This window comes from Mastacembelus armatus, chromosome 22 (genome assembly GCF_900324485.2).
Source record: "Mastacembelus armatus chromosome 22, fMasArm1.2, whole genome shotgun sequence".
Classification (NCBI taxonomy): Eukaryota; Metazoa; Chordata; class Actinopteri; order Synbranchiformes; family Mastacembelidae; genus Mastacembelus; species Mastacembelus armatus.
This window is the reverse complement of record NC_046654.1, coordinates 16,858,289-16,881,520: the sequence shown is the minus strand read 5'-3', so window position 1 is coordinate 16,881,520 and position 23,232 is coordinate 16,858,289. Positions and strand designations below refer to the sequence as shown.

General features: G+C 38.2%; 1 protein-coding gene across 1 annotated transcript in view; it reads left to right on the top strand.

Moving 5' to 3' along the window:
- Positions 1-23,232, top strand: part of alk (ALK receptor tyrosine kinase) — a 319,654-nt gene that overhangs the window by 122,064 nt on the left and 174,358 nt on the right. Inside the window, exons 2-3 of the mRNA XM_026301074.1 lie at positions 5,617-5,727; positions 10,109-10,111. Coding sequence (XP_026156859.1) covers positions 5,617-5,727; positions 10,109-10,111 — 114 coding nt within the window. The remainder of the gene's footprint in view (positions 1-5,616; positions 5,728-10,108; positions 10,112-23,232) is intronic.

Sequence of the window (23,232 nt, the reverse complement as noted above, 5' to 3'; positions counted from 1 at the left end):
TAAATGGTTACTGAGTGATGAAGAAAATCTAAGGTTCACAAGAGTAGGGATGTAGCAGTTGCTTTTTTTTTTTTTTTTACGTTTATTGCAATTGTAATTTAATGTGCAATCGCTTTTTAAAGTTTCTTATCTCTTGTATTATTCAACAAACATGAGCAGTACATAATACAGGCATAATATTATAAATACATCGTTTAAATATAAACTGTTCTTTCCTGTAGACCAGGCCTATATGTTATGATGAAATTAAGTGATGTATGAATTAATATGAAGCACATACTTTATTTACCAATTTTTTTTTTTTTTAAAGGCTTTCAGCCTTTTAAATGTAATAACTAGCACTGAAAAATAAGCCTGGTGTAAAGATTAATATGAGAGTCAGTAAAAAAAAAAAAACACTATAATATTAAAAAAATCTGTCTTCTAAAAAGCTATCATTTTTTTCTGGCCAGAGAGCATGAAGTGTACACATAAATGTGCATGTCAAAGCCATACCGAAGACAATACGACACATCACACATGTCCTTGGATCTTCCTTACCAATGTAGCAGAGTGTTTCTATACTTCTGTATCTTAACTCACTGACATCATGTACAATGAGAGAAAGCACTGCTGACACATACATGACTTGTAAATTGCCACGACACTGCCTAGGCTCTGTTTGTAGATCAGGTTAAAAGTTTGTGCAGATGCACACTGCAGGTTAGAAAGCAATGTGTTTGGAATTCTCTGAAGGTCTTAATGAAAGTTGGAGTACTTAGTGGACAGGAGGGCTCCTCTGTTGGAAATCAATGCATTCTTTTGTAGCAGAGAGAGAGCATAGCCACTGGCTGACTTTGATGTGCATTTAATGACATGCCATTGGGCTGGACAGTTAATCGATTTATTTAGGCAGTAATGTATGTATCCCAAGCTAAATCTTTAATTAATAGTCAAAAAGAAGTGGACAGTTGTGATACAGAAGGTGAAAGAGTATGCTTCCTCATTTCCCTTTTAATTAGCAATAATTGCTTGATGCTCCAGCTGTAATTTCTTACATTTCCATTTACATCGTTGTTCATCTTGATCTTCTCACTCCAGCAAAGCACAGGAAGGGTAAGGCAAGCTTCTGAGACTAATGTATCTGCAATGTCTGTTAAACAATTAAGAATTATAATTTCAGTCAAGATTACCACCACTTTCCAGCTATAGCTAAGCTACAGGTCCACTACCTGTACACTTACCCTACTTCCTCTTTTCATGGGTAATTGGTTTCATTTCTGGATCATTGCACTTTTAAAGAACAAAGCCCAAAACACCACATACATCATGTATAGCGCTGTTCCCTTAAAAGAGGTCTGTCCACTCCTACCTTGTCAGCTGCTGTATATGTTTCTTCTTTGTGCTTTAGTGGCCAGTATTTGTAAGAATTTTGTAGGCCTTTGAAGCTATTTCAATATCTCTAAAACAAAAGTGGTCAAGAGTCAAAAAGACACAAAGATGTACAGAATTGAGAGAGAGAGAACAGCCATGTTCAAGTGCCAAGTTGAGTCAAGCCTTATTGATGAATCCACTAGGCAACTGAAGGATTTCAGGAGTGGGTGGGACAGAATTAGACTGTTTATTGAGCTGAGCTAATACTTGTCTGTAGTGACGAATTATGGATGGAATACTGACTGTTCAGTTGAGTATATATGTGCTTCTTATAAACATGCCTTTGTGTGTGAAAGGGCTTGTAAAAATGTTTGAATACATATTTTTACAGCTGGGATTTTCACTGGCACAGACAGAGAAACAAAATGATGAATTACTCAGAACAGCTAGAAACAAAGAGCTTTTTGTATGTGTATAGTGTGCGCAGTGGAGGACATGAATATGTGTATATATTGTATCTGTGAGTACTACCAGTGCACTTAAGTCAAAATAAACATATGCAGAATGCAGCTCACACAGCCTTGCATTTTTGATCATGAGTGCACTTTGAATACGATATGTCTACATCAGGTCTTCTTGACCACTACCAAAGTGGGCAAAATCATCAGTACATATTGCCAACGTGTCCCATATATAGCAAGAAATACCACTCCTGTCATAACCACTCAGCCAGCCAGCTTGTCCACCCGTTGCCAATCAGAAAGCTAGCCACCTCTGACAACCAGTAGATCCGACTGTGAATCAGTTCCCCCAGCGACTGATCAGTTTGTCTTAAAGCTCTTCAGCTCTTCAGACTTGCCAGTCAGCTCCAGCAGCAGCCTGCCAGCTCATGCAGTATTCATCCAGCCACTCAGTTAGTTTCCCCTGTAGCAACAGCTGTTGACCACAAACCAGGCACAGACAGCTATTCCCACATGGCCATCAAGGGGGAAAAGTCGGGTGCCAACAGCATTCAGTGATGTCCACCTTCGAAAGGAGAAAGGCTCTCCCAGACTGACAATTCCTGATGAGGACAAACTTTCTTTTCAAGGGTGTTTTCTCTGATTTCAACATGCTGCATCCTTCCAAAAAGCAAGGTCAAATGAAAATGTGCTTGACCTTTCTTCCATCCTCTGAACATGCCACTATGTTCTTAGCTGGCCCATTAGCCTTACAAAGATTCAAGCTGTCATTATTTTTACCAGTGTCAGTTCCTGTCACATGTTGTCTATAATCACAAGCAAACAGCCATCCTTTTGAAAATATTAATGGATTTTTTTTTTCATAAATGGTCATTTCAATGACAAGGTCATTGTCGTAGCTTCTTAACTTGCTTACATTTTTCCCCTCATCTGGAGGTGCCAAGCTGTTAGTTTGAAAGCAGTAAGCATTTAAAGCATTCATAGTATAGAATTGACACATCAGTTTTGTCAGTCAGCACCTTATCTTTCACGTAGGCTTGCGAAGAGCATTTGCATATATCAAGAATGCCAGCATAGATCAGTGTTATGCTGTGGTAAAACAGACATGAGATGGTGAAGACAGTTGCTATCAGAAACTAACAGAAAATGAAATTTGTGACCTTTGATAGTAATGCTGCAAAACTATATGTCTTATTAATCGTATGTTCATCCTTCCTACCATTTGTCTCACATATTTTTGACATATTAACTATGAAAACGTGAACAAAAAATGACTAAAATCATCTTCAGGCTGTATATGTCAGTGAAAGTCATCCTGAAGTAGAATAAATCTTGAATAGTATGTGTTTTATTTGGTCTAAATGTATATGCAATGTTCATTGCCATGAAAGGCAGTGTTTACGATCAATCGCTCTCTAAGGCTCATTTGAAATGACTGGAGGATTTATGCAGGAGTCTCCTTTCTAGGCAGCAGTGTATTGGTCTGTGACTGTGCACTAATTATCCACGGACTGAGGACAAAGTGGCAGTTTGAATGTGTGTGTGTGTGTGTGTGTGTGTGTAATGGCTGCATGGTGAACTTGGGATATAATAAGTATAAGAGAAAGATGTTGCATCTACTTGACAGTAGCAGACCTCTGTTTTGATCAAATGAAAATTAGTCTCTGAGTTTTGAAGGTGAGGATGGAGTTTCTGACTAAGACTCAAGTGCATTGTGTCACAGTTAAAGTTTTATAGGTACTGTTTTGCAATGCCAATATTGTAGATTCTGTAGGTACCAGTTTTATATATATTCCCCACTTGCCACTGCAGGTGGTTTTTTTTCTTCTTCAATCTTGGCTCCTCTACCAGAGGCCTGGGAGCTTGAGGGTCCTGCACAGTATCTTAGGTGTTCATAGGACTGTGCTCTTCTGGACAGAGTTATCAGATGTTTTTCCTGTCATCTGAAGATCACAGGAAATTGTCCAAATACCATGGGACCATTGTTACCTTCACCTTCTACATCTTTGCTAGCTCTTCTTTCAGCCCTTGGTATTTTTGGAGTTTCTCATGTTTCTTCTCTTTGATGTTGCTGCCACTTGGGATTGCTACATCTATCACTACAGCTTTGTTCTCCTGTTTGTCTACCGCTACTACGCCTGGTCGGTTGGCCATTACCAGTTTGTCAGTCTGTATCTGGAAATCCCACAGAATCTTAGCCTGGTCATCCTCAACTACCTTCCGGGGCATTTCCTAATTTGATTTTGGGATTTCAAGCCCATACTCAGCATAGATGTTTCTGTACACTATGCTGAGCACTTAATTGTGGCATTGGCAATGAACGCCCTGCCTGCTAGCATCTTACATCCTGCTATATGTGCTGGATTGTCTCCGAGGCCGCTTTGCACTGGTCTCCAGCCCTTGGACCAATATTTGATAATGATTCTTAATGATGAGCTCTCAACATGAAAAATGCACACTTCCTGTTGTGGTTGTATGTTAGGCAGTTTCATAACTCACCAGTTACAAGCTATGATGCTGTTATATTATCTGCTGCAATCCATGTCTCTTTTAACCCCTTTTAACGTACATGAGTGTAATGTTGTTACGCCATTTCCTGAGGAGCAGGTACTGTGGTTGGGTGGACTTGAGGTTGGGAATTATGGGGAACTGAGCCAACTTGTAAAGGCACCTAATATTTGAACTTAAAAATGCTGACAATGATGTAAATATTTTCAAATTTGAGCAATAAAGTGAAATTGGTAACAACAATATTTCAATATTATTGAATGAATTCTTATTCTAGTGGGTCTATCACCTTGTCACTCAATTAATATCAAAGTTGTGCCAGTTTCTTCCAGGGTTTGTGTTAGACAATAAAGCTTTCTGGTAGGGCTGCACCTATCAATCATTTTTGGAGTTGAGTATTCTATTGAATATTTCAGAATTGGATAAAACAGACGTTTGCATTTTTAAACAATAATACTATTGTGTAATGCATGACAGAAACGACAGGTTACCTTGGCAACCTGTCCGTTCACAACTGGATGCTTTCTGTTTAGATGTTGAAGCACTGGCAAAGTGCTGTTGTAGTATGCCAGTTCTACTTTACAATACATGCCTTGCACCGTGTTGTCATCTTTTTTTAAGTTTGAAATAATCCCAAAATTTGGACATTTTCTGCCTTTTACAGATGGTTTCACTCTCTGCCATAGCGCCAACTTTGAAATGCATTGTGTGACAGTGATTACAGGCATAGCAGCTCCGATAACGCAAGTGATAGTAATTAAGTGATTTTGTAACTGAATTCCTCGAGGATTTCGTTACAGCCCAACTTTCCTTGAGACCTTTGCATTATAATAGGTGGTTTCACAAATGGTTATAAAGGTAGTGGAATGTCATAATTGAATATCTAAACATTTTAACAATGTTCTGCATTCAAACCCAGGGCTTTTCAGTGTGGGGTTTGCATGTTCTCCTCATGTTTGCATGGGTACTCTTTGGGTGCTCCAGTGACGACCTTCCATAGTCAAAAGACATGCAAGTTGGGTTGGCTGGTGATTTTTTTTTTTTTTTTATTTTTTATTTTGCGTGAGGTGTGAATGTCAGTGTGAATGTTTGCCTGTCTCTATGTGTCAGTGCTGTGCTAATCTGGTGATCTGTCTCTGGTGTACCCAGTGTCATGCCCTGTGTCAGCTGGGATCAGCTTCAGCCTCTATGCAACCCTTTTACAAGATAAGTGGTATAGCTGATGGATGGATGGAATGGGGTTCCCTTCTCTTAACTCTCTGAAACGTAAAATGTCATTTTGCTGTTTTTGCAGGAGACCCTTTGGCTGGTAGGACTGCTGCTGGTATTCCTAGAGGCTACTGGAGCTTCTCCTGGGTGGCTGAGGATGATTTGAGCTTTCCCAATGACTTCATGCACATGTCAGGTAAGTTCAACATTGTCAGCCCTTTTCAGACAGATGGACACGTCCAGGCACACCTGTCGTCAAAAAGATTCTTTGCTCCCAATTGGCAACAACTGGGATCAGGTCTTAATAGGCACACATCTCTGCCTTGCCTGTCCTCACTGGGTATCTGCCTGACAGCCTGAGCCACTTCAGGACCAAGAAAAATACAACTTCCAGTTTGTTACTTTACAAGCACACCTGGAACTTGTCACAGTGCATGTAGAATTAGTCTTAAAATAAAATTAGGTATAAAATTGCAATAAATATCCTGTCAAAACTAAAAACAAAACCTAGAAATGAACTAGAATATAATTGGTCATGAGACAGTAGTTACAAAAAATGTAACACATGAAGTACAGTGTCAGGGTGGGAAGAGTATTGATTGCCAATAGTATACACAAATACCTAGATTTACAGTACTGTAGCAACTATAAAGTCATTACATGAATAGTATGCAAATTATGCAACAACCATGTTATTAATTCATCTAGTATGTAACAATATAGTTGGTGAAGAATACAATGTTACTGCAGTCAAAAAAAGTTTACTGAATATGAAGTAAAACGCAGTTATGAGAATTTTTAAAATGCAGAACCAACTGGTTTAAATAAATATAAATCTAAAAAATGATAAATGGCATGACAGATTCACTATTAAAAGACAAGATTTAAGACAAAACACAAATAGGATGGTCCTATAATATTATGTTATAAAAAAATTATAAGGTTAAAAAAAATGTAGTTGTAATAAAACAAAGATGGAACAAGGTCATGTAGATGACTTTGAAGAGGCCTAGATTTTAATTACTTTTATTGTAGTATATGTCCCTAATGGAGTTTTATTAAAAAAGAAATTATTTTGAAACCTAGTGAGAGAGAAGGAGAGGAAACATATCTATCTCCTGTTCCTACTACTAAAGTGTGCAATGCAGCAAAGTATAGGATATTATTATAGATATGCCTTTATTTAAAGTGACCTTATTCAGGGGTCTTTTAATATGGGTCCTAACATGTACACTCCTTGGCAGTGTTGTTTATCTGATTGTCATCATTCATCTGTGCATCATACACGTCATTTACCTTGTTAACAGAATGCTAGGTCTAAAATCTGCATTTATGCTAAGAACCTACACACACACACACCCTCACACACACACACACACACAGAGAGGTTGCTGCTATGTCATTGTATATGATGATGATATATTGGATGATTCTACTATAAGTCTGGAATTTAATACCATCGTTTTCCAGATGTACATTTTGTGTATGATACAAGATGACTTAATTCTGAGTTTGACACATCGTCATTCACAGGGATCATTTTCAAATTTGAGTTTTAATCAGCCATATTTTTCAAGCAGAATTTCAGCATAGAGATTTGGGCAATATGTTCCCTGTTCCTAACATGTCTTAGCCACTCATGCAAAAACAAGCTCTTAGTGGACTAAACCTAAGGAAGCAGAGAAAGAATGACAGAGGTGTGAGCAGAAATTTTGTCCTTAGTCCAAATCTGTTGCTGCACTATATTTTCGTCACCAAAATAGATAATTAGCAGTGAAAAAACATTGTATTTACAAGTGTAAATACAATGTTAAAGGATGAATGTGTAGATGCATGTGCTTAACTACCAATAGGAAGGTTTTGTCTAATCAAGGTGGAAGACTGTTACTGACTGTAGTGGTCAAAGCTGGCACAAATGAGTGAAAACTAACAACAGAAGGACGTTTGCTCTGTCAGACAAGTGATCTGAAGACTGGAATTCAATTTTACAGACTTGACTATGAGCATCTGTGTAGGCCCAAAGGCACATGTGTGTATGCATGTCACCTTAGATCCTCAAATCCCATTCACATCACTCAGAGGTGACAGCTCTAGCGTGTTTTCCAACCTCTTGGAGTGTGGGAGGTCATCCTCTAAGTGATGATTCATAGTCCTGTCAGCATCAGACTGTCACCCAACAGTTTATGAAACAGATCCTTGATGGTGAATCCGTGGGACCTCGCTTCAGCTCCCTATGGCTGTGACAGCCTTCAGGGGACCTGCTGTAATTGGTGTCAGTTAGACATTGGATCACCACATCAATTTTTAATCAGTCCATCGAGCACACAGCCAACTACATTTTTCTATTATTTTATTAGATAGCAGCTCTGACTTCTTATCTTTTTTGTAGGTTAGCAGACCAGAAGCTTAGTTTGTTCTGTGTAGTGATTAGTGAACTGAGCTTGAATGTTGCTAGAGCTGTAAGAATCACATCTGGTCAGTAGCAGCTTGATGACTAAAAATGCTCCAAATGATTAATGGCACAGTTCAGTGAAACAAATTAAATGTTGATTGTCACAAATGTTGTAGTTTGCCAAAATGTTGATTGACCATACATATTATACAGGCTTTGTAAAATATACTGTTTTTATATCATATTTTTCTTCCAATGCTAGATGAATATATGTGGGAGCATGATAGTACCTCGTATTTCTACTCTGAAATCATTTCACGAGCAGACATAATATACAGTAGTAGCAGTTACCGTGTTCGTCATTTGTACCACAGCAGGACACGTGTTATCCTATGTCTGTAGGTGGCGCTCAGCTTACACTCCTATATACAGCACCCTGAACATGCACAGATCATACTGTAGACCATAGATATGTTTTGTAACGTATGTCTTTTATTATTTGATTATATTCCGATATAACATATTTGTGAATGAATGACCCTGCTTTTGCCCGCAGTAACACCCAAGTGCAATAGGGATGGTTTGGCAGTCTTGAAAAATGCTGCACTTTCATGTGGAGACTGGAGTTCATTCCGTTGGAAGTTGCAGTCTTAGATTGAGATGGGAATTACATTAAATTTTTGCTGTGAGTCTCTGCATATAATAAATCTTAGTATATAAAATTTAAGATACAGTCAGAAAACTAACTTTTGTGCTGGAGGATTGGATATTAGATATGTCATAGATCGTGGCCAGTCTTGGCTCAGTGAGATATTTAATAATAATAATTCATGAAGTTAAAAGAGTAAAACATAAAAATTGTCTCCCAGCTATACTGCCAAAGCAGAACTCGGGCTGGAATCATCTATTACACTAAAAAATAAAATTAAATTAGTCATAAAAATGTAAAGCTGAAGTTCTGCACCAATCTGTGATATCAAAATGTATTCAGTGATACAATGCAGTATTCTGTCAAAGAGATAAACATTATAATCTTCAGGATTTAGATTCATAGATTTTTGCTGGTCTTTTCTTAGGGTTAAAGATATTAATAATAATAGTAATTAATGAAGTTACGCCATTTATGTGTGTCCAACACGTGCTGTCATGACTGTTTCTGTTCTGTTGCCTGTGTAAAAGTAATTAATGAAGTTAAAAGAATCGAGCTGATGACTGTGTTAAGCTTTGTACTGTCGCCATCCTTCCCAACAATCAGCTGTATGCTGCTGTTTCTTATAGGAATGTCATAGGGTGACTATAAAAGTACACTATAAAGTAATTTGGGGCAAGTTGATTTAAAAGAGGACAGTGTTACAGTTAAACCTCCGGTCTTCCCTCTCTGTGCTCAGCTATATTGTCTTTTAATGATACCAGTTAACACTATTTTTGCTGATAAAATTAAAGACAACATACGGTTGTTACAGCAGCTGTATGATATATCAAATTTAAAATGAGGGTTCACAAAGATGTTTTAATTCTAGCAAACTGTACATGGTGCTTACTATTTTAGTATCTTATGGTGTGCTCCATGTTTAATAGAGCTTTGATTAGATACATGAAACCTGGTGTAACAGATTAGTTTTTTACCTGGAGCTGTACCTCTATATTTGCATATGCACAAACAGGCTAACTGGTTTTGCAACACCTGGTGGCAGAAAGAGAGACTGCACGTTGGATTTTTTTTTTTTTTTAGCCTGGTAAAAGATTAAAACTATGCACTGCATCCCTGACACAAAGCCACTGCCAGGGCACCACAAAAATACAGTAAAAAAGTATGACATTTTAAATCGTCACATCTGTAAACCTTCCAGAATGAGGATATTTTCTTACCTTTTGAAGGGGCTTTTAAAATTAAGTAGTGTTGTGTTGTGTTACAGCTACACAGGGGGCTGAGAAAGGTTTTAGGAAAGGATGGGTCACAACAACATGACATGGCTTTAGGCTACAGTGATAGATCTCAGCTGTCCTTACAGCATCTGCTGTCTGCTGGCGTTTATTATCTATCACACAAGCCAACACAGACTGTCTGGACACAGGCAACCAGCTGCCCCCATTCTTGTCCTCCCTCTCTCCTGCTGCCTTGCATTAGCAGCCTTTAGCTCCAGGAGCTGCTGGGTAAACCGACTTCCTTATTTGCATTTCACAGCTGGTAATCTGTGAAGTCAGATTAGTGTGTTAGTAAAGTCAACATTGTCAGGGCCTTCTAATCCGAAGTATGACTGGTGCGGTATCATCTTCCCTTGATGAATGGCAGTAGAACAGTTCATTGCCATATTATGTTTAGCAAAACCTTTCCTGTAGACCATCTTTCTCACTCCAGACCTTCTTTCCTCATCGAGATGGATTGTCCTGGTTCAGCTGTGGCTGCCAGCTGTAACACAGGCAGTCAGATGGATGCTATCCACTTGAGGAGTTGCTGTGCTCTACAATAGAACATCTGCCTCCCTCAGTCTGTAGTGCTTTTTTTGTGTAATGGGACAACAACAGAGTGAAACACAGTTGCAAAGGCATGGGGGGTATGGAGTATAAAACCAGCAGAGGTGCAGGTACTTAAATATGGCCTCCTCCTGGACTTACATCATACAGCCCATCCAGCCCCATACCATTTGCACCTTTCTTTTGTGTTTGTAAGTGTGTGGAGTAGGGCTGCAGCTATCGATCATTTTTGGAGTCGAGTATTCTACAGAACATTTCAGCATTTACTTGAGTAATCGGATGAAATACACTTTTGCGTTTTTGACCAATGACGTTACCTTGTCGGATCTGCTGGGTGAGCCGGTCTGGTCCACAACTGGATGCTTTAGGAGTCAGCTTATTTGGTGTATTGCTTACTTGCAGTTTCACATGAATTATTAATTTAGTTAACTTCTTCATTTTTAACCGGATGCTTTCTGTTCAGATATTGAAGCATTGACGAAGTGCTGTTATGGTTCACAAGTTCTACTTTACAATACACACATTGCTTGCTGTTGTCATCTTTTTTAAGTTTGAAATGATCCCAAACTTTGGACATATTCTGCCTTTTACAGACAGTTTCACTCTCTGCCATAGCGCCAACTTTTGATTCTGACATGCGTTGTGCAACAGTTATTACAGTCCGTGTGGAACAATGATCCCTATGCGCAGCAGGTCCGATAACACAAATGACAGAAATTAAACAAATACTCGAGGTAAAGAATTTGCTTTGAGGATTTTTTGAAATCGAGTTCCACGATTTACTTGAGTAATCGTTGCAGCCATAGTGTGGAGGCTATCCTCCTGTGATAGCTTAAAGTCAAGCTCTAATTAGCTTTTGTTTGCATATGTGACTGATTAAACCAAAGTATTTAGACAAGTGAAATACAGCTCAGGTTACCCAAGACCAGGTGATTGATTCAAGTATTTAAGGATATTCCACCCCTTCACCCTCGTTGGGCGGTTTCAGCATTGTTTAGTATTGTTGTCCTGCTGAATCTTGATGTGTTTTAGTGTTTTGTTTAGTTTTGATGCATCTGTTTGAATCTGAGCCCACAGAGCCGTGCTGCATACCCCTGCATTCATCCTGTTGCTTCTATCAGCAGTATGGCCGAATGATGGATTGATCTTATAATCAATATTGATAGCGATTAAGCAGAACACTGATTTTTTTTTTTTTTTTTTTTTTTTTTTTTTTTAAAAAGGTGAAGCTGCAATTTACTAAAATCTGTAATTAAAACATTTTAAACATGGTCTTTCCCCCATTGAGAGCGTGTCAGGGAGAGCTTATCTGAAACTCTGTAGAGCATGTTGAAGTTGCAAGTTTCAAAACTTTGAAAACGCAGATCAGCAACACTGAAAGAAAATTAAACAATTTGTTCAAACATTCAGATGTTATTTTCAAATGTTTGAACCATATTTTTCATATTTTTCCTTCTATTTTATGCATTAAAAATAATTTAAAACCTTTGAAATCATCCTAGTTTCAATGTTAGAAATTCTGTCACAGATTTTATTTCCTACTAATGAGACACAAAGCAGGAACATTAGGCAAAGCTCAAGTTCCTGATAGAGTCAAGTTATGTTAATTAAACACAAAGGTAAAATCATAACTCTGATGTAGAGATGAAAGGTTTTTCAATTTTTTTACATTTTAGTAAGTTTTTAGGGACACGTCATGTTGCAACGATGGGCCTAGTTGGGAGCAGAATTTCTGTATTTGTACTCACTTTGTCTGAACAGATATACAGAACATTTAAGCATTCATTTGCAGGGTTGATTGCTTACTTAGCCCCACAACAGTAAATATCTTGAGTAATAATCTTGGGTCTTATATTGTAGTAGATCAACTGAAAGAATAGACAGGGTGGTAGGTCAAAGTATTATCATTTCAATGCAAATGCAAAATGCCACTACATTCAAACAATACTGTCTGGCTGGCCTATTATGCTCTCCACTTATCATACTAAAAGGAACACATGCATCCCCCCACAGCACTTACAGGTTCACATTCAAGACCATTTACACCTGTCCCCGAACAATGCAACAGGCAACATGCAGAACATTCAGATCCTGTTTTTCTATCTCCTAATGCGAACTGCGACTTGGGCAACACTCATAAAAACAATCTCAGGGTCATTTAGAAGTTAAAAAACAAAAACCTACAAAGATACAGGGAGTTTCAGATACTGCTTTAGATGATGCTGTTTCAAATACCACATACAATTTATTCCTGTTTAATTGTGGTCTAGGCTAAACTAAGAACAATTTAACAGAAAAGCACATTTAGAACTTAGTTACAATGAACCATCTAACACTTTAAATTGCTACTACAATTATTTTCAATGCAGTGTCCTTATGTAATGTGTAAGGTGCACAGGCTATTTTGATTACCACTCTGGCCCAACGTTGTAGAATTACAACATAGACATAAGGTGCACAAGATGACCGGACCTATAAACACTTCTTCTATCCAATAGCATTGTGAGGACAAACAATAGGACCCATTAACTATGTAAATGTGGTTTTGAGAAAAAAAAAACATTTGTAGGCCATTTTTTAGAATTGTTAAAAGTGATGTTGAAATATTTCAACACTGGTAATTGCAGGGTTAAGGCACTTTACATAGAACCCAACAAATCCCTTATGAGCAACCACTTGGCGACAGTGGAGAGGAAAAACTTTTGGGGTCCTTTTGGGCAGCCATCTGCTTGACCAGTTAGGGTGAGTGGATAGAGGCGAGAGAAAAGACAATGAACAACAAATAAACACTGTGCAGATTGGAGGGGTCATAAACTGCCCATTAGTAATATACAGCTCCAGGACCAGAGACACCTGCAGAAGGACACAGAGAGAGCGAGAGAGAGAGAGAGCACAAACTATGGAAAAGAAAAGGCACAGTATTAGTGACTTTCAGTAGTGGCATATAAATGCATGGTGACAACATGAGCTGTAATAACAGAAGAGTTGTTAGTAACCTAAGGTATAAAAGGGGTACTATAGCTGAGAGACGGTTGTTCCATTTTCACTTGATTTTTCAGACTTGATTTTTAGTCAATGTGCCTTTAACTAAAACCAAAACATTTCAGAAGAATTTAATGTTCAGACAGATTAAGCTCTGTCATCTTAAGGCATGTGTAGCAGGATGTGTGGTCCTATGTGCCCTTATCTTCCTTACCTGTCCTCTAACTAAGGTCTGTTCAGATCCATGCTGCCCACTCTTATTATGTTTATATTTTTCTTTATCATAGGTAAATACTGAGGCAGGAGCAGTGGGTGAATGGCTTTACATGAATAACAAAGTATAAAAAAGGTAAAGTTTTGGCTAAAAAGCTCAGAGAAATGTAGTTGAAATCCCAAAAATCCAAACACTTCAAATAGTTGAAAAATGCATTCTGATCACGTGATGGCTATACAGGGTGAAGTCATCACAGAAGCATCACCATGTTTTTGAAAACGTAAAAACAATTTCATAATTTGCTGAATTGCAAAGATGTATTTCATTATTACAACTTCATGGTCTTATTGAAAAACTGTGTGTATGCAATAATGAGTTATTTTGTGATTTCTAATTACAGAAACTTCATAGTTGTGCAGATGTGAAGTGATTTTCTTTATCGTGTATTTGAGCCTCTAAAGATCTGAAGCTATTTGGATAGTATTTAGAGCATCGTCTGTGAATGTGTTGCTGCTGTTTTTGTTTCTTTGTAATTTATGCCTCCTGCTGAAGATAGTTGTGAAGTAAAATGCCAAAAGCTTGAGACTGCCACTGTGCCTCTATCTTTTTTGTTTCTAATTCCCACTAGTCCTACAAGCAATGTGAAGGTACTAGTCTGTTGTTCTCCGACAGCCAGATAGCAACAATATTTGCTTGCAGTGACTGCAAGTGCTCGTATTTATGCACAGTTGGACTAGCTCCTTACTTTAAAAAACTGATTTTGTCCAAAGTGTCAAACCAAAAAGGCCTGAACCAAGACTTACAGGCAAAGCAAATAGACAGGAACATCAGGCTATAGAACAGTGCTGAGGGGAAGACAAAATAGATTAACTCAATGTTTATGGGCCATTTATCAGTTTAGGATATCATTGAGAAAATAAAGGACCTGCTGTCAACTGAACTGGAAAAATCATGGAATAGTCAAGGAAATTTATTGGTAAAAATGTGGATGAACCCTCACTTACAAACCTTGAACTGATGGAAGTTGGACAAATCAGACATAAAATAAAACATTCCTCACTGCATTCTCATCCTTAGTGTCACTTCCACTTGTCAGAATCTCATGGTAGCTAAATGCATATAGTCAGCTACTGCAACCAGCCAACACAGGAGGGGCTGTGCTGTACCTGGATGTGTAATTTGGATGATTTAACAGCTTAAAATTAAAATATTTTGTCTGAGCACTGACAAATTGCCTCCCAGGTGAGTGGATGACATAGTGAGTATGTAATTATATTGCTTATTTTCTTATAATTTACCGAGTCTGCAAAGTAAAATCAAGTTAAAGTCAAATAAAATTGTGATGCTCAAGTTGTCTTGGTAACTCCTCAAAAAAATGTCTGAGTTAAACAAGGAATCTGCATTGTATGGCACATAAGAGTATAATGTGTAAGACATAAGAGCTCTAATGTGTTTAAGTTTCACACATAGCAGATGATCATGTCCTTGTTTCTGAATTCACTCTAATACCAAAGCCAGTTTTTCTAATTGTTCAGTTGTTTAGGTAGTCTTGATCATGAGACCAATGTGAAAAATGCATCGACTCAAAGAGGTCTGTTTTCAATGTAAATTCAATGACTAAATGAAATGAACAGAATATGCTGACAGAGTTACTGCTTCTGCTTATACTGGCTCATAGTTATTATTGCCTGGAAACTTACAAATTATAATAAGGAAAAATGCTTTTTATGGTTTTGGTTTTGTCAGTAGCTCCTTCAAAATGTTCAAGGCCTTATAGGTCTGTCGTGAAGAATTTCTCTTGACCCCTTACAAACATTGTACCTTTGTAGTTTTGAAAAATTGCTATAAATAAAACGTGAAGGAGCAGGCTCACAAAACATGGGGAGCCTCACATTTGACTTTCATCCCTTCAGATCTACAATCAGAGACTGTCATGCACAGTTGAACTGCAAAATATTGAGTCAACCACTCAATCTACTTTAATACTTTTAGACATTTCTTTTTTTTTTTTTTTTTTTCCTTACTGTAAATAAACTTATTCCATTTGATCATGTTCAAACCTAGCTTCTTTATCTTAAAATCAGGGAAGATGGAGCTAATTTAATTGCTTTGCAAAAGAGGAACAAAACCTATGAATATCAACTCCTACTGGGTAAAGAAAATAAGCAATTAAATATGCAGTTTCTTTTTAAGGTTTTCCCTCCAAACAACAGAATCAGAGTTCTATGTTGTATGTGTCTCAGGCGATTTCTTTACAGCACCTCTCATACAGCCTGTTTACCAAAAATCACTTACTTATCTGTTCACCTGTGCTCATTTGACAGGACAGCTGAGCTCCCGGAAAAGAAATTGAGTTTGCCTGGAATACCTAGGCCGTAAAAAGTCAAATGAATACACAAATAAGCTCAGCCAGATACAATGTTAAAGTAATCAGGACCTAAACATATTCATCATTTCAGCGAAAGGGTTTCATGTTGAAATTTGTGTGCACAGATTTTAGTCTCGATTCACAGACATATATCGTTAAATGTAATTTACTTGATGTCAAAAGCAGTCCCTACAAATTCAGCATCTCATTTTTTTAAACATGTAATCATGTAGTTTTGCATTACTGGGAACTGACTAGTTCATTTATATACAAAATTAAGATGGTCACAGTTGAGTTGCATCTCGATGACAGCTGTAGGACAGCACATTGCTCAGTCTGTTTGATGAATGAGGTCAGGGTTGCAGAGTTGTAATAGTCTCGTTGAACATTCACATACCCTTATTAACACAGTCAGCACCACGGGTACTGTGGAAATGCGCTGCCTAATCACTAACAGGGCCAAGATGTACTAGTGTTTTTACAATGAATGAATTAATGAATTTCTTTTAAAGCATACAAGCACATTCATTGAATGGACAACACCATTTATAGGCCTTGTTTATTCTGATCTACTGCAGTTGTTCATAATGAGTAACCAACCTATGTTATAAAACTAGCAACATTCACAGAGGAGGCTCCTCTGTTAAAGACTTTAGCTGTAATTACAAGTGGAGTTGCTGATGTAAGTGCACATAATCAATCAACTATGCAGACTATTGTTCCCAAAGTCTTTATAAAAAATATTGGTCCTCATCTTCCATGTAGGCAGCAGAAGTGCAACTCACAAGGCCTTTTTTATGGAAGATTATGGAAAATTTCTTCTCATAATGGTCAAGTGACATTAGGTTGGATCAGGCTGCAGGATTAGTACTTTCATTGTAATTTTTTTGTGGCTTCATACCATCATAACCCATAAGAATCACTGTAAACAATGACCACCCTGGGGCATTTGTATTTATAAAATGCCTTTAGTTATTATCAGAACCTTTGATAATACTTACTAGCTTAGGAATATCAGCTTTTGAGAAACCTATCCTAAAACAAAAATTGTCAATATGATCAGTATTGTTCTAAAAACATGCATAATGTATTGGGTTACAGGACTGAAGGAGTTACATTTAGATGAGATGACATAAAGCTAATAGAGTATAGATTGGGGAAAGAAATGAAACCTTTTACTATAATATCTCAGTGACTGCACATGGCATCTTGCTTGATTGAGCTTTGAACAAGGTGAGATATATGTGCAGCATATTTTTAATCTCAGATTTTAGTTCATGACAGGTTAATTACCTCAGCAGCACCAGTGCATTTCTTTCGGCAGATCAACCAAAGCTTAATATGATTAAATATGGAAAATTAATTATCAACAAATTACAGATTCAATAATAAATCAGTTATTAATGTAATATCTGAACGGTTAATTGTACCAACAGTGACGCTAATGTTTTCAAAGAAAAGAAGCAAAAAGAGCAGTACTAAATTTGTGTAATTTCTTAATGCAGACATGAGAAACACTTTCGGCTAATGTAATGTGACAATAGGGGAGATGGCTGATGAGCCTTGTCAGTCAGAGCAATTTAGGTTTGATATCTGAATAATAAAGTTGTAGTGGGGTCAGGTTTGTAGATGTTGAAGTGAACTTTTAAGGGATGAGCTATGGATTATTTCACAGCAATGGCCCATGTGGCTAACATGACCAGGCAAAATGACACCAGCAGTTAAGTGAGGAGAGAGAATTAACTCTTGCCTACTGTTTGCAGGTAATCTGATTTTGCCAGTGCTGATGTTGCCAGTACCCTGTTGATTTTCGTGGCTAAAGTGTGCTAGACTAATCTCCAGATGGCTTTCTGGTTGCCTGCCATCGCCACTGTGGTATTTGTGTAGGGTGTGTTTCTCTCTCTCTCTCTCTCGGCTGAGGTTTGCAGGCAGGTGGATGGCTGGTTCTACAGATGGCTGGGTCAGACAGGTCAGAACCGTCATAGCACTGATCTGGTTGGATGACCGAATTGGCTAATTATCAAAAATGTTACAAAATGCGACTTTGATACTGGATGATTAAATTTGGGGAATAGCTTTAGCTTGACTAGTAAAACGTAAAAATGAAACTAAGGAAGAATTAAAGCTAATTAAAAAAGAAAAGAAAGGAAGAAAAAAAGCTTGCTCAAACTGGGGGTTTGAAGCAAATGAAAGTGAAATTTAGAGGGAAAAAAGTGGAATGTTTAAATACATAGAGGAGCTTGTGGATTTGTATGCCTGTCAGCAGCCTCTCACAGCAGGGTGCATTGTCAGGAGGGAGTATGGGTGGTTTTCAGGAGATAATTCCAAAAAGTTAGAAGTTTGCCTCAAGAACTAACTTCTGAATAAAGGTAAACTACCAATCTCCAACTACCACAACCTTAGTAAACATCTGTAACAAAGAACATTTTCAGCAAGGAGAACTCATAAGATGTTCAGTGACACAAAGCATGTAGAACAATAACCAAAATAAACACATATAAGGATATTCTTCCCGGAGCTGGGCTTAGAAGAGTTTAAAAGTTATAATCCATTCGATCACGGCAGAATTAGACAGATGTGTAACGTGGTGCAATGTGAATCCCAAACCTAACCGCTAAGTGGTATTGAATTAGAGCTACTACTTGCTCTAATTCAATACCACAAAAATAAAGACATACAAACACTCTAATGGCTAAAGCATCTTACCAGTATTTTCACAAACACAAAATTTAATGCATTTCTTATTTCTATTATGACAACTAGAATTGAATGAATGAAATGAATTCACAATTCATAGTCACGATTATGACTATCATGTTATGTTTGTCTAATTCAACATATACATATGTCAACCTGTTCTAACATCAAATAGGTGGACAGGATTCACATTACAGATGTATTTATGTAAGATATCTGCAATGACATTTTGACTAGCCAAAATTCTAATTACAGATATCTGCAATTACATTTTGAATAGTAAGAATTATTCATTGACTTGAATAGGAAAACTATTTAAGATATTTATAACTGAATTTTGACTACCCACAATGTGAATTCCAGATATCTATAATTACATTTTGACTAGTCAAAAGTCAAATTACATATATCTTTAATTGTCTTTTGAGTAGTGAAAACTCCAATTAAAGATATCTGTAATTTGACACATTTAAAAGATATCTTAATTATCTTTTTGGATATCTAAATCTAATATATTACTAGTCAAAATTCAATTGTAGATATCTGAAGTTGAAGCTCTGACTAGTCAAAAAAAAAGCATTGTTGATATCTTAAATGTTACTTTTGACGAGTCAAAATTCATTTTAAAATATCTATAAAGACTTTATGGATATCTTCTAAAAGGTATTTATGGATGCTGTGTGGCGAATTTAAATATATACATGTATTGAACATTAAGGTTTATTAGGTCTAATTTATGAATTGAGAATATCATACACTGTTACGGTGTGGGTGCGGAAGAGAAGGAGAAGGCGTAGGACCCAAATGCTGGACACAGTGCTTTATTTAAATAATAAGGTGAGAACTAGGAACAAAAAGCGTCTCAAACAGAGAGATGAGTCTCGGCTGCAGCTGGCTAGCCAGGGAGTAACGTTCCCAGTGTGAGCAGGGAAGGTGAGGTGATCCACCAGGGGATGATCGACGATGCTGGCAGTCGGCCGAGGTGCCGTGCCGGGAAGCTGGGCAGTGGTGTGTTGCGGCGGTGCAGGTTCCGGGCGTAGAGGCAGTCGGTGACCCGTAAGCAGGTGAGGGCAGGTGCGCTGGTGAGAGATGACGGTCTGCAGCATGGAGACTCCCGTGTGGTGAGGCGGCCGATCAGCAGGAGATAGGTCCGTTGGTGGCGGCCGGACAGTCACCAGGAAGTGCAGCCAGGGTAGAGGGGAGAGGATCTTCTTGTGACACAAACCATGGAACTTAGTCAATTCTCTGGCAGCGAACCAGGGCTAGCCAGAGGTATAAATACATTGTTGAACCCTATCGTGGCTAATTACATAAACTGCCGGGGACCTTTGTGGGCAAACAGGAACTCCGCACAATAAAAGGTCCCCGGCAGGAAGTCACAGGCGGGAGTCATGACATAAACCATCTTAATAATTTGGGGCACCAGATCCTTTAAACAGCGGATCAACCAGTCAATTAATGAGTAATATCTACTGTCTGAAATAAAAAGACAACTCACTGCCATTATTAATGTTAAGATTTATTCATCTATTTACATAGGGGGAAACGGAGGGAGAACTGATCTGAGGAATTAGCTGAATTATCAAGTAAAACATAATAGTCTAACAGTACGTTGTTTGCAGTGGTGGAAAAGAAATTAATCTGTTCTGTGTTTGAGTCTGAGGTTTAAACACGGTTTAGGAGGAAGCTCTAGTAACTATGGAGACCAACTGAGATTATGTCAGACAACCAGCACAGCCACAGGTTACTTGCTTGTCCTCAGGTTTACTGAGGCTCGGTCCGTTCTGCTGTGGGCTGGCCCAACTGTAGTCTGCTGGTGGGAGTAGGAGAGACTACAGTGATGTGAAAAAGTGTTGGCCTCCTTCCTGATTTCTTATTTTTTTGCATGTTTGTCACACTTTGTTTCAGATCATCAAACAAATATTATTTAAATATTAGTCAGAGATAACACAAGTAACACATCATGCAATTTTTAAATGAATTTTTAAATTGTTTTTATTACTAAGGGAAAACAAAATCCAAAACTACATGGCCATGTGTGAAAAAGTGTTTGCCCTCTAAACCTAATAACTGGTTGGGCCACCCTTAGCAGCAACAACTGCAATCAAGCGTTTGCAATAACTTGCAATGAGTCTGTTACAGCACTGTGGAGGAATTTTGGCCCACTCATCTTTGCAGAATTGTTGTAATTCAGCCACATTGGAGGGTTTCCAAGCATGAACCACCTTTTTAAGGTCATGCCACAGCATCTTAATCGGATTCAGGTCAGGACTTTACCCCTCTTTTTGGGGCCTGGACAAATTTTGACATGTCCTGACATTTGTGCTTTTTTCAGTGTCTTTTAAACATATTAATGTCTAAAGTCTGATAACACTGTAATCAGCACAAAATTGGCTACAATAATATGTGAGCAGCAAGTTTATACATGATTGTGTTTTTGAGAAAAAGTGGTTATGCATGGTTAGTGAAAAACTACAATTTTTTACTCACTGAAATAAGACCATAAAACACAAACAGAACCTTGGTTCACAAGACTTTGGAGACCTGCATGTTGTAGGCTAAAGTGTTTACTTCAGAGTGCTGTGAATGTCATCTTGTTCACACATTCACAGTAAACAATACACTGATTTAAATTTTCTAAGACACTTTTTGTCTAGAAAGGCCATATGCAAGAGGGTGTGTCTGAGGATGAATAGTCATGTGATTTACCTGAGAACACAGAAGACGCACTGAACGACCAGACAAAGACGCGCATAATGAGCCTTTCAGTCAATGTAGATGGGACGGATTAGTGCAGCACAATACAACACAATGAGGAGCCAAACGATCCTCATTTGAGTTAAAATCAGTGTTTTTACTCTGAGGACAAACTAAACTATTTGTCTCTGTGTGGAATATAAGAAGTGCTTCATCACGTCCGTGACGCACCATCATCAAAACGCGCAGAAAAAGTGAGTAAATTCTATGATGAAGTTTGACGTTTTATGTCATTTCTCGGGGGTGTGCACATATTTACCTGGTTCACCTGAGATTATTTACATGTGAACAGTGAACAGAGGACAAGGCAGGACCGCATTACCTGTAATGAGGTGAGACAGGAAAAAACGGACTTCTCCTTACGTTCATACGGATTAAATAAAAAGTGATGATTTGTTTTCGACTTGAATTGTTTCACTCAAAAGAAAACATTTCAAGCTTTCTAGCCATATAATTCTTGTTTTTATGAGCCAAGTATTCGCTGAGATTCTGGTTGTTTTATTTACGCGTCTGTGAAGAGAAATGGCAGAGACAGAAAAGTCCGAGAGCGCACCCTGTCGGCTTTCTTTATTTAAAAAAAGCACAACGTTTTGTTGTTATTATGATGGTATACCACTAAAACTAGACCCTTTACAGATTTGAATGATATACTTCTTTTATCTGTACAGAATTGACGGAGTAATTTAAGTTTGTTTCGGCCTTATCAGAAAAAGATGCGTCAAAACGCGCCGGCGCGTGCGTCGACCCCAGAGGGTTAACTAGGCCACTCCACAGTCTTCATTTTGTTTTTCTTCAGCCATTCAGAGGTGGACTTGCTGGTGTGTTTTGGACATTCTCCTTCAGGATTTTTTGGTAGGCAGCAGAATTCATGGTTCCATTTATCACAGCAAGTCTTCCAGGTCCCGAAGCAGCAAAACATCCCCAGACCATCACACTACCACCACCATATTTTACTGTTGGTATGATGTTCTTTTACTGAAATGCTGTGTTACTTTTACGCCAGACGTAATGGGAAACACACCTTCCAAAAAGTAAAACTTTTGTCTCGTCAGTCCACAGAGTATTTTCCCAAAAGTCTTGGGAGCGCTTATGTTCTTTCTGCTCAACAGTGGTTTTTGTCTTGGAAATCTGCCATGCAGACCATTTTTGCCCAGTCTCTTTCTTATGGTGGAGTCATGAACAGTGACCTTAAGTACCTAGGGTCAACAGCCCAGAGCAATGGTGAGGGTGGAAAAGAAGTGAAGAGACGCGTGCAAGCAGGTTGGAATGGGTAGAGGAAAGTGTCAGGTGTGATGTGTGACAAAAGCGTGTCAGCAAGAACGAAAGGAAAGGTGTATAAGACAGTGGTGAGACCAGCAATGTTGTCTGGTTTAGAGACAGTGGCACTGAGAAAAAGACAGGAGGCAGAGCTGGAGGTAGCAGAGCTGAAGATGTTGAGGTTCTCTCTGGGAGTGACGAGGATGGACTAGGATAATTCAGTTTCAATTCAATTTTATTTGTATAGCACCAAATCACAATACAAATCATCTCAAGGCACTTTACAAAAACTAAAACTAAAAACCCAACAAATCCCTTATGAGCAGCACTTGGTGACAGTGGAGAGGAAAAACTCCCTTTAATGGAAGAAAAAACCTCCAGCAGAACCGGGCTCAGTTTGGGGGACCATCTTCCTCGACCGGTTAGGGTGAGTGGATAGAGCAGATAGAAACGAACAGCAACAATAAACAGCAAAGACACTGAAGGTTGGTGGGGCCAGTAACTGCACATCAGTAATATACAGCTCCAGGACCAGGGACACTTGCAGAACGTACAGAGA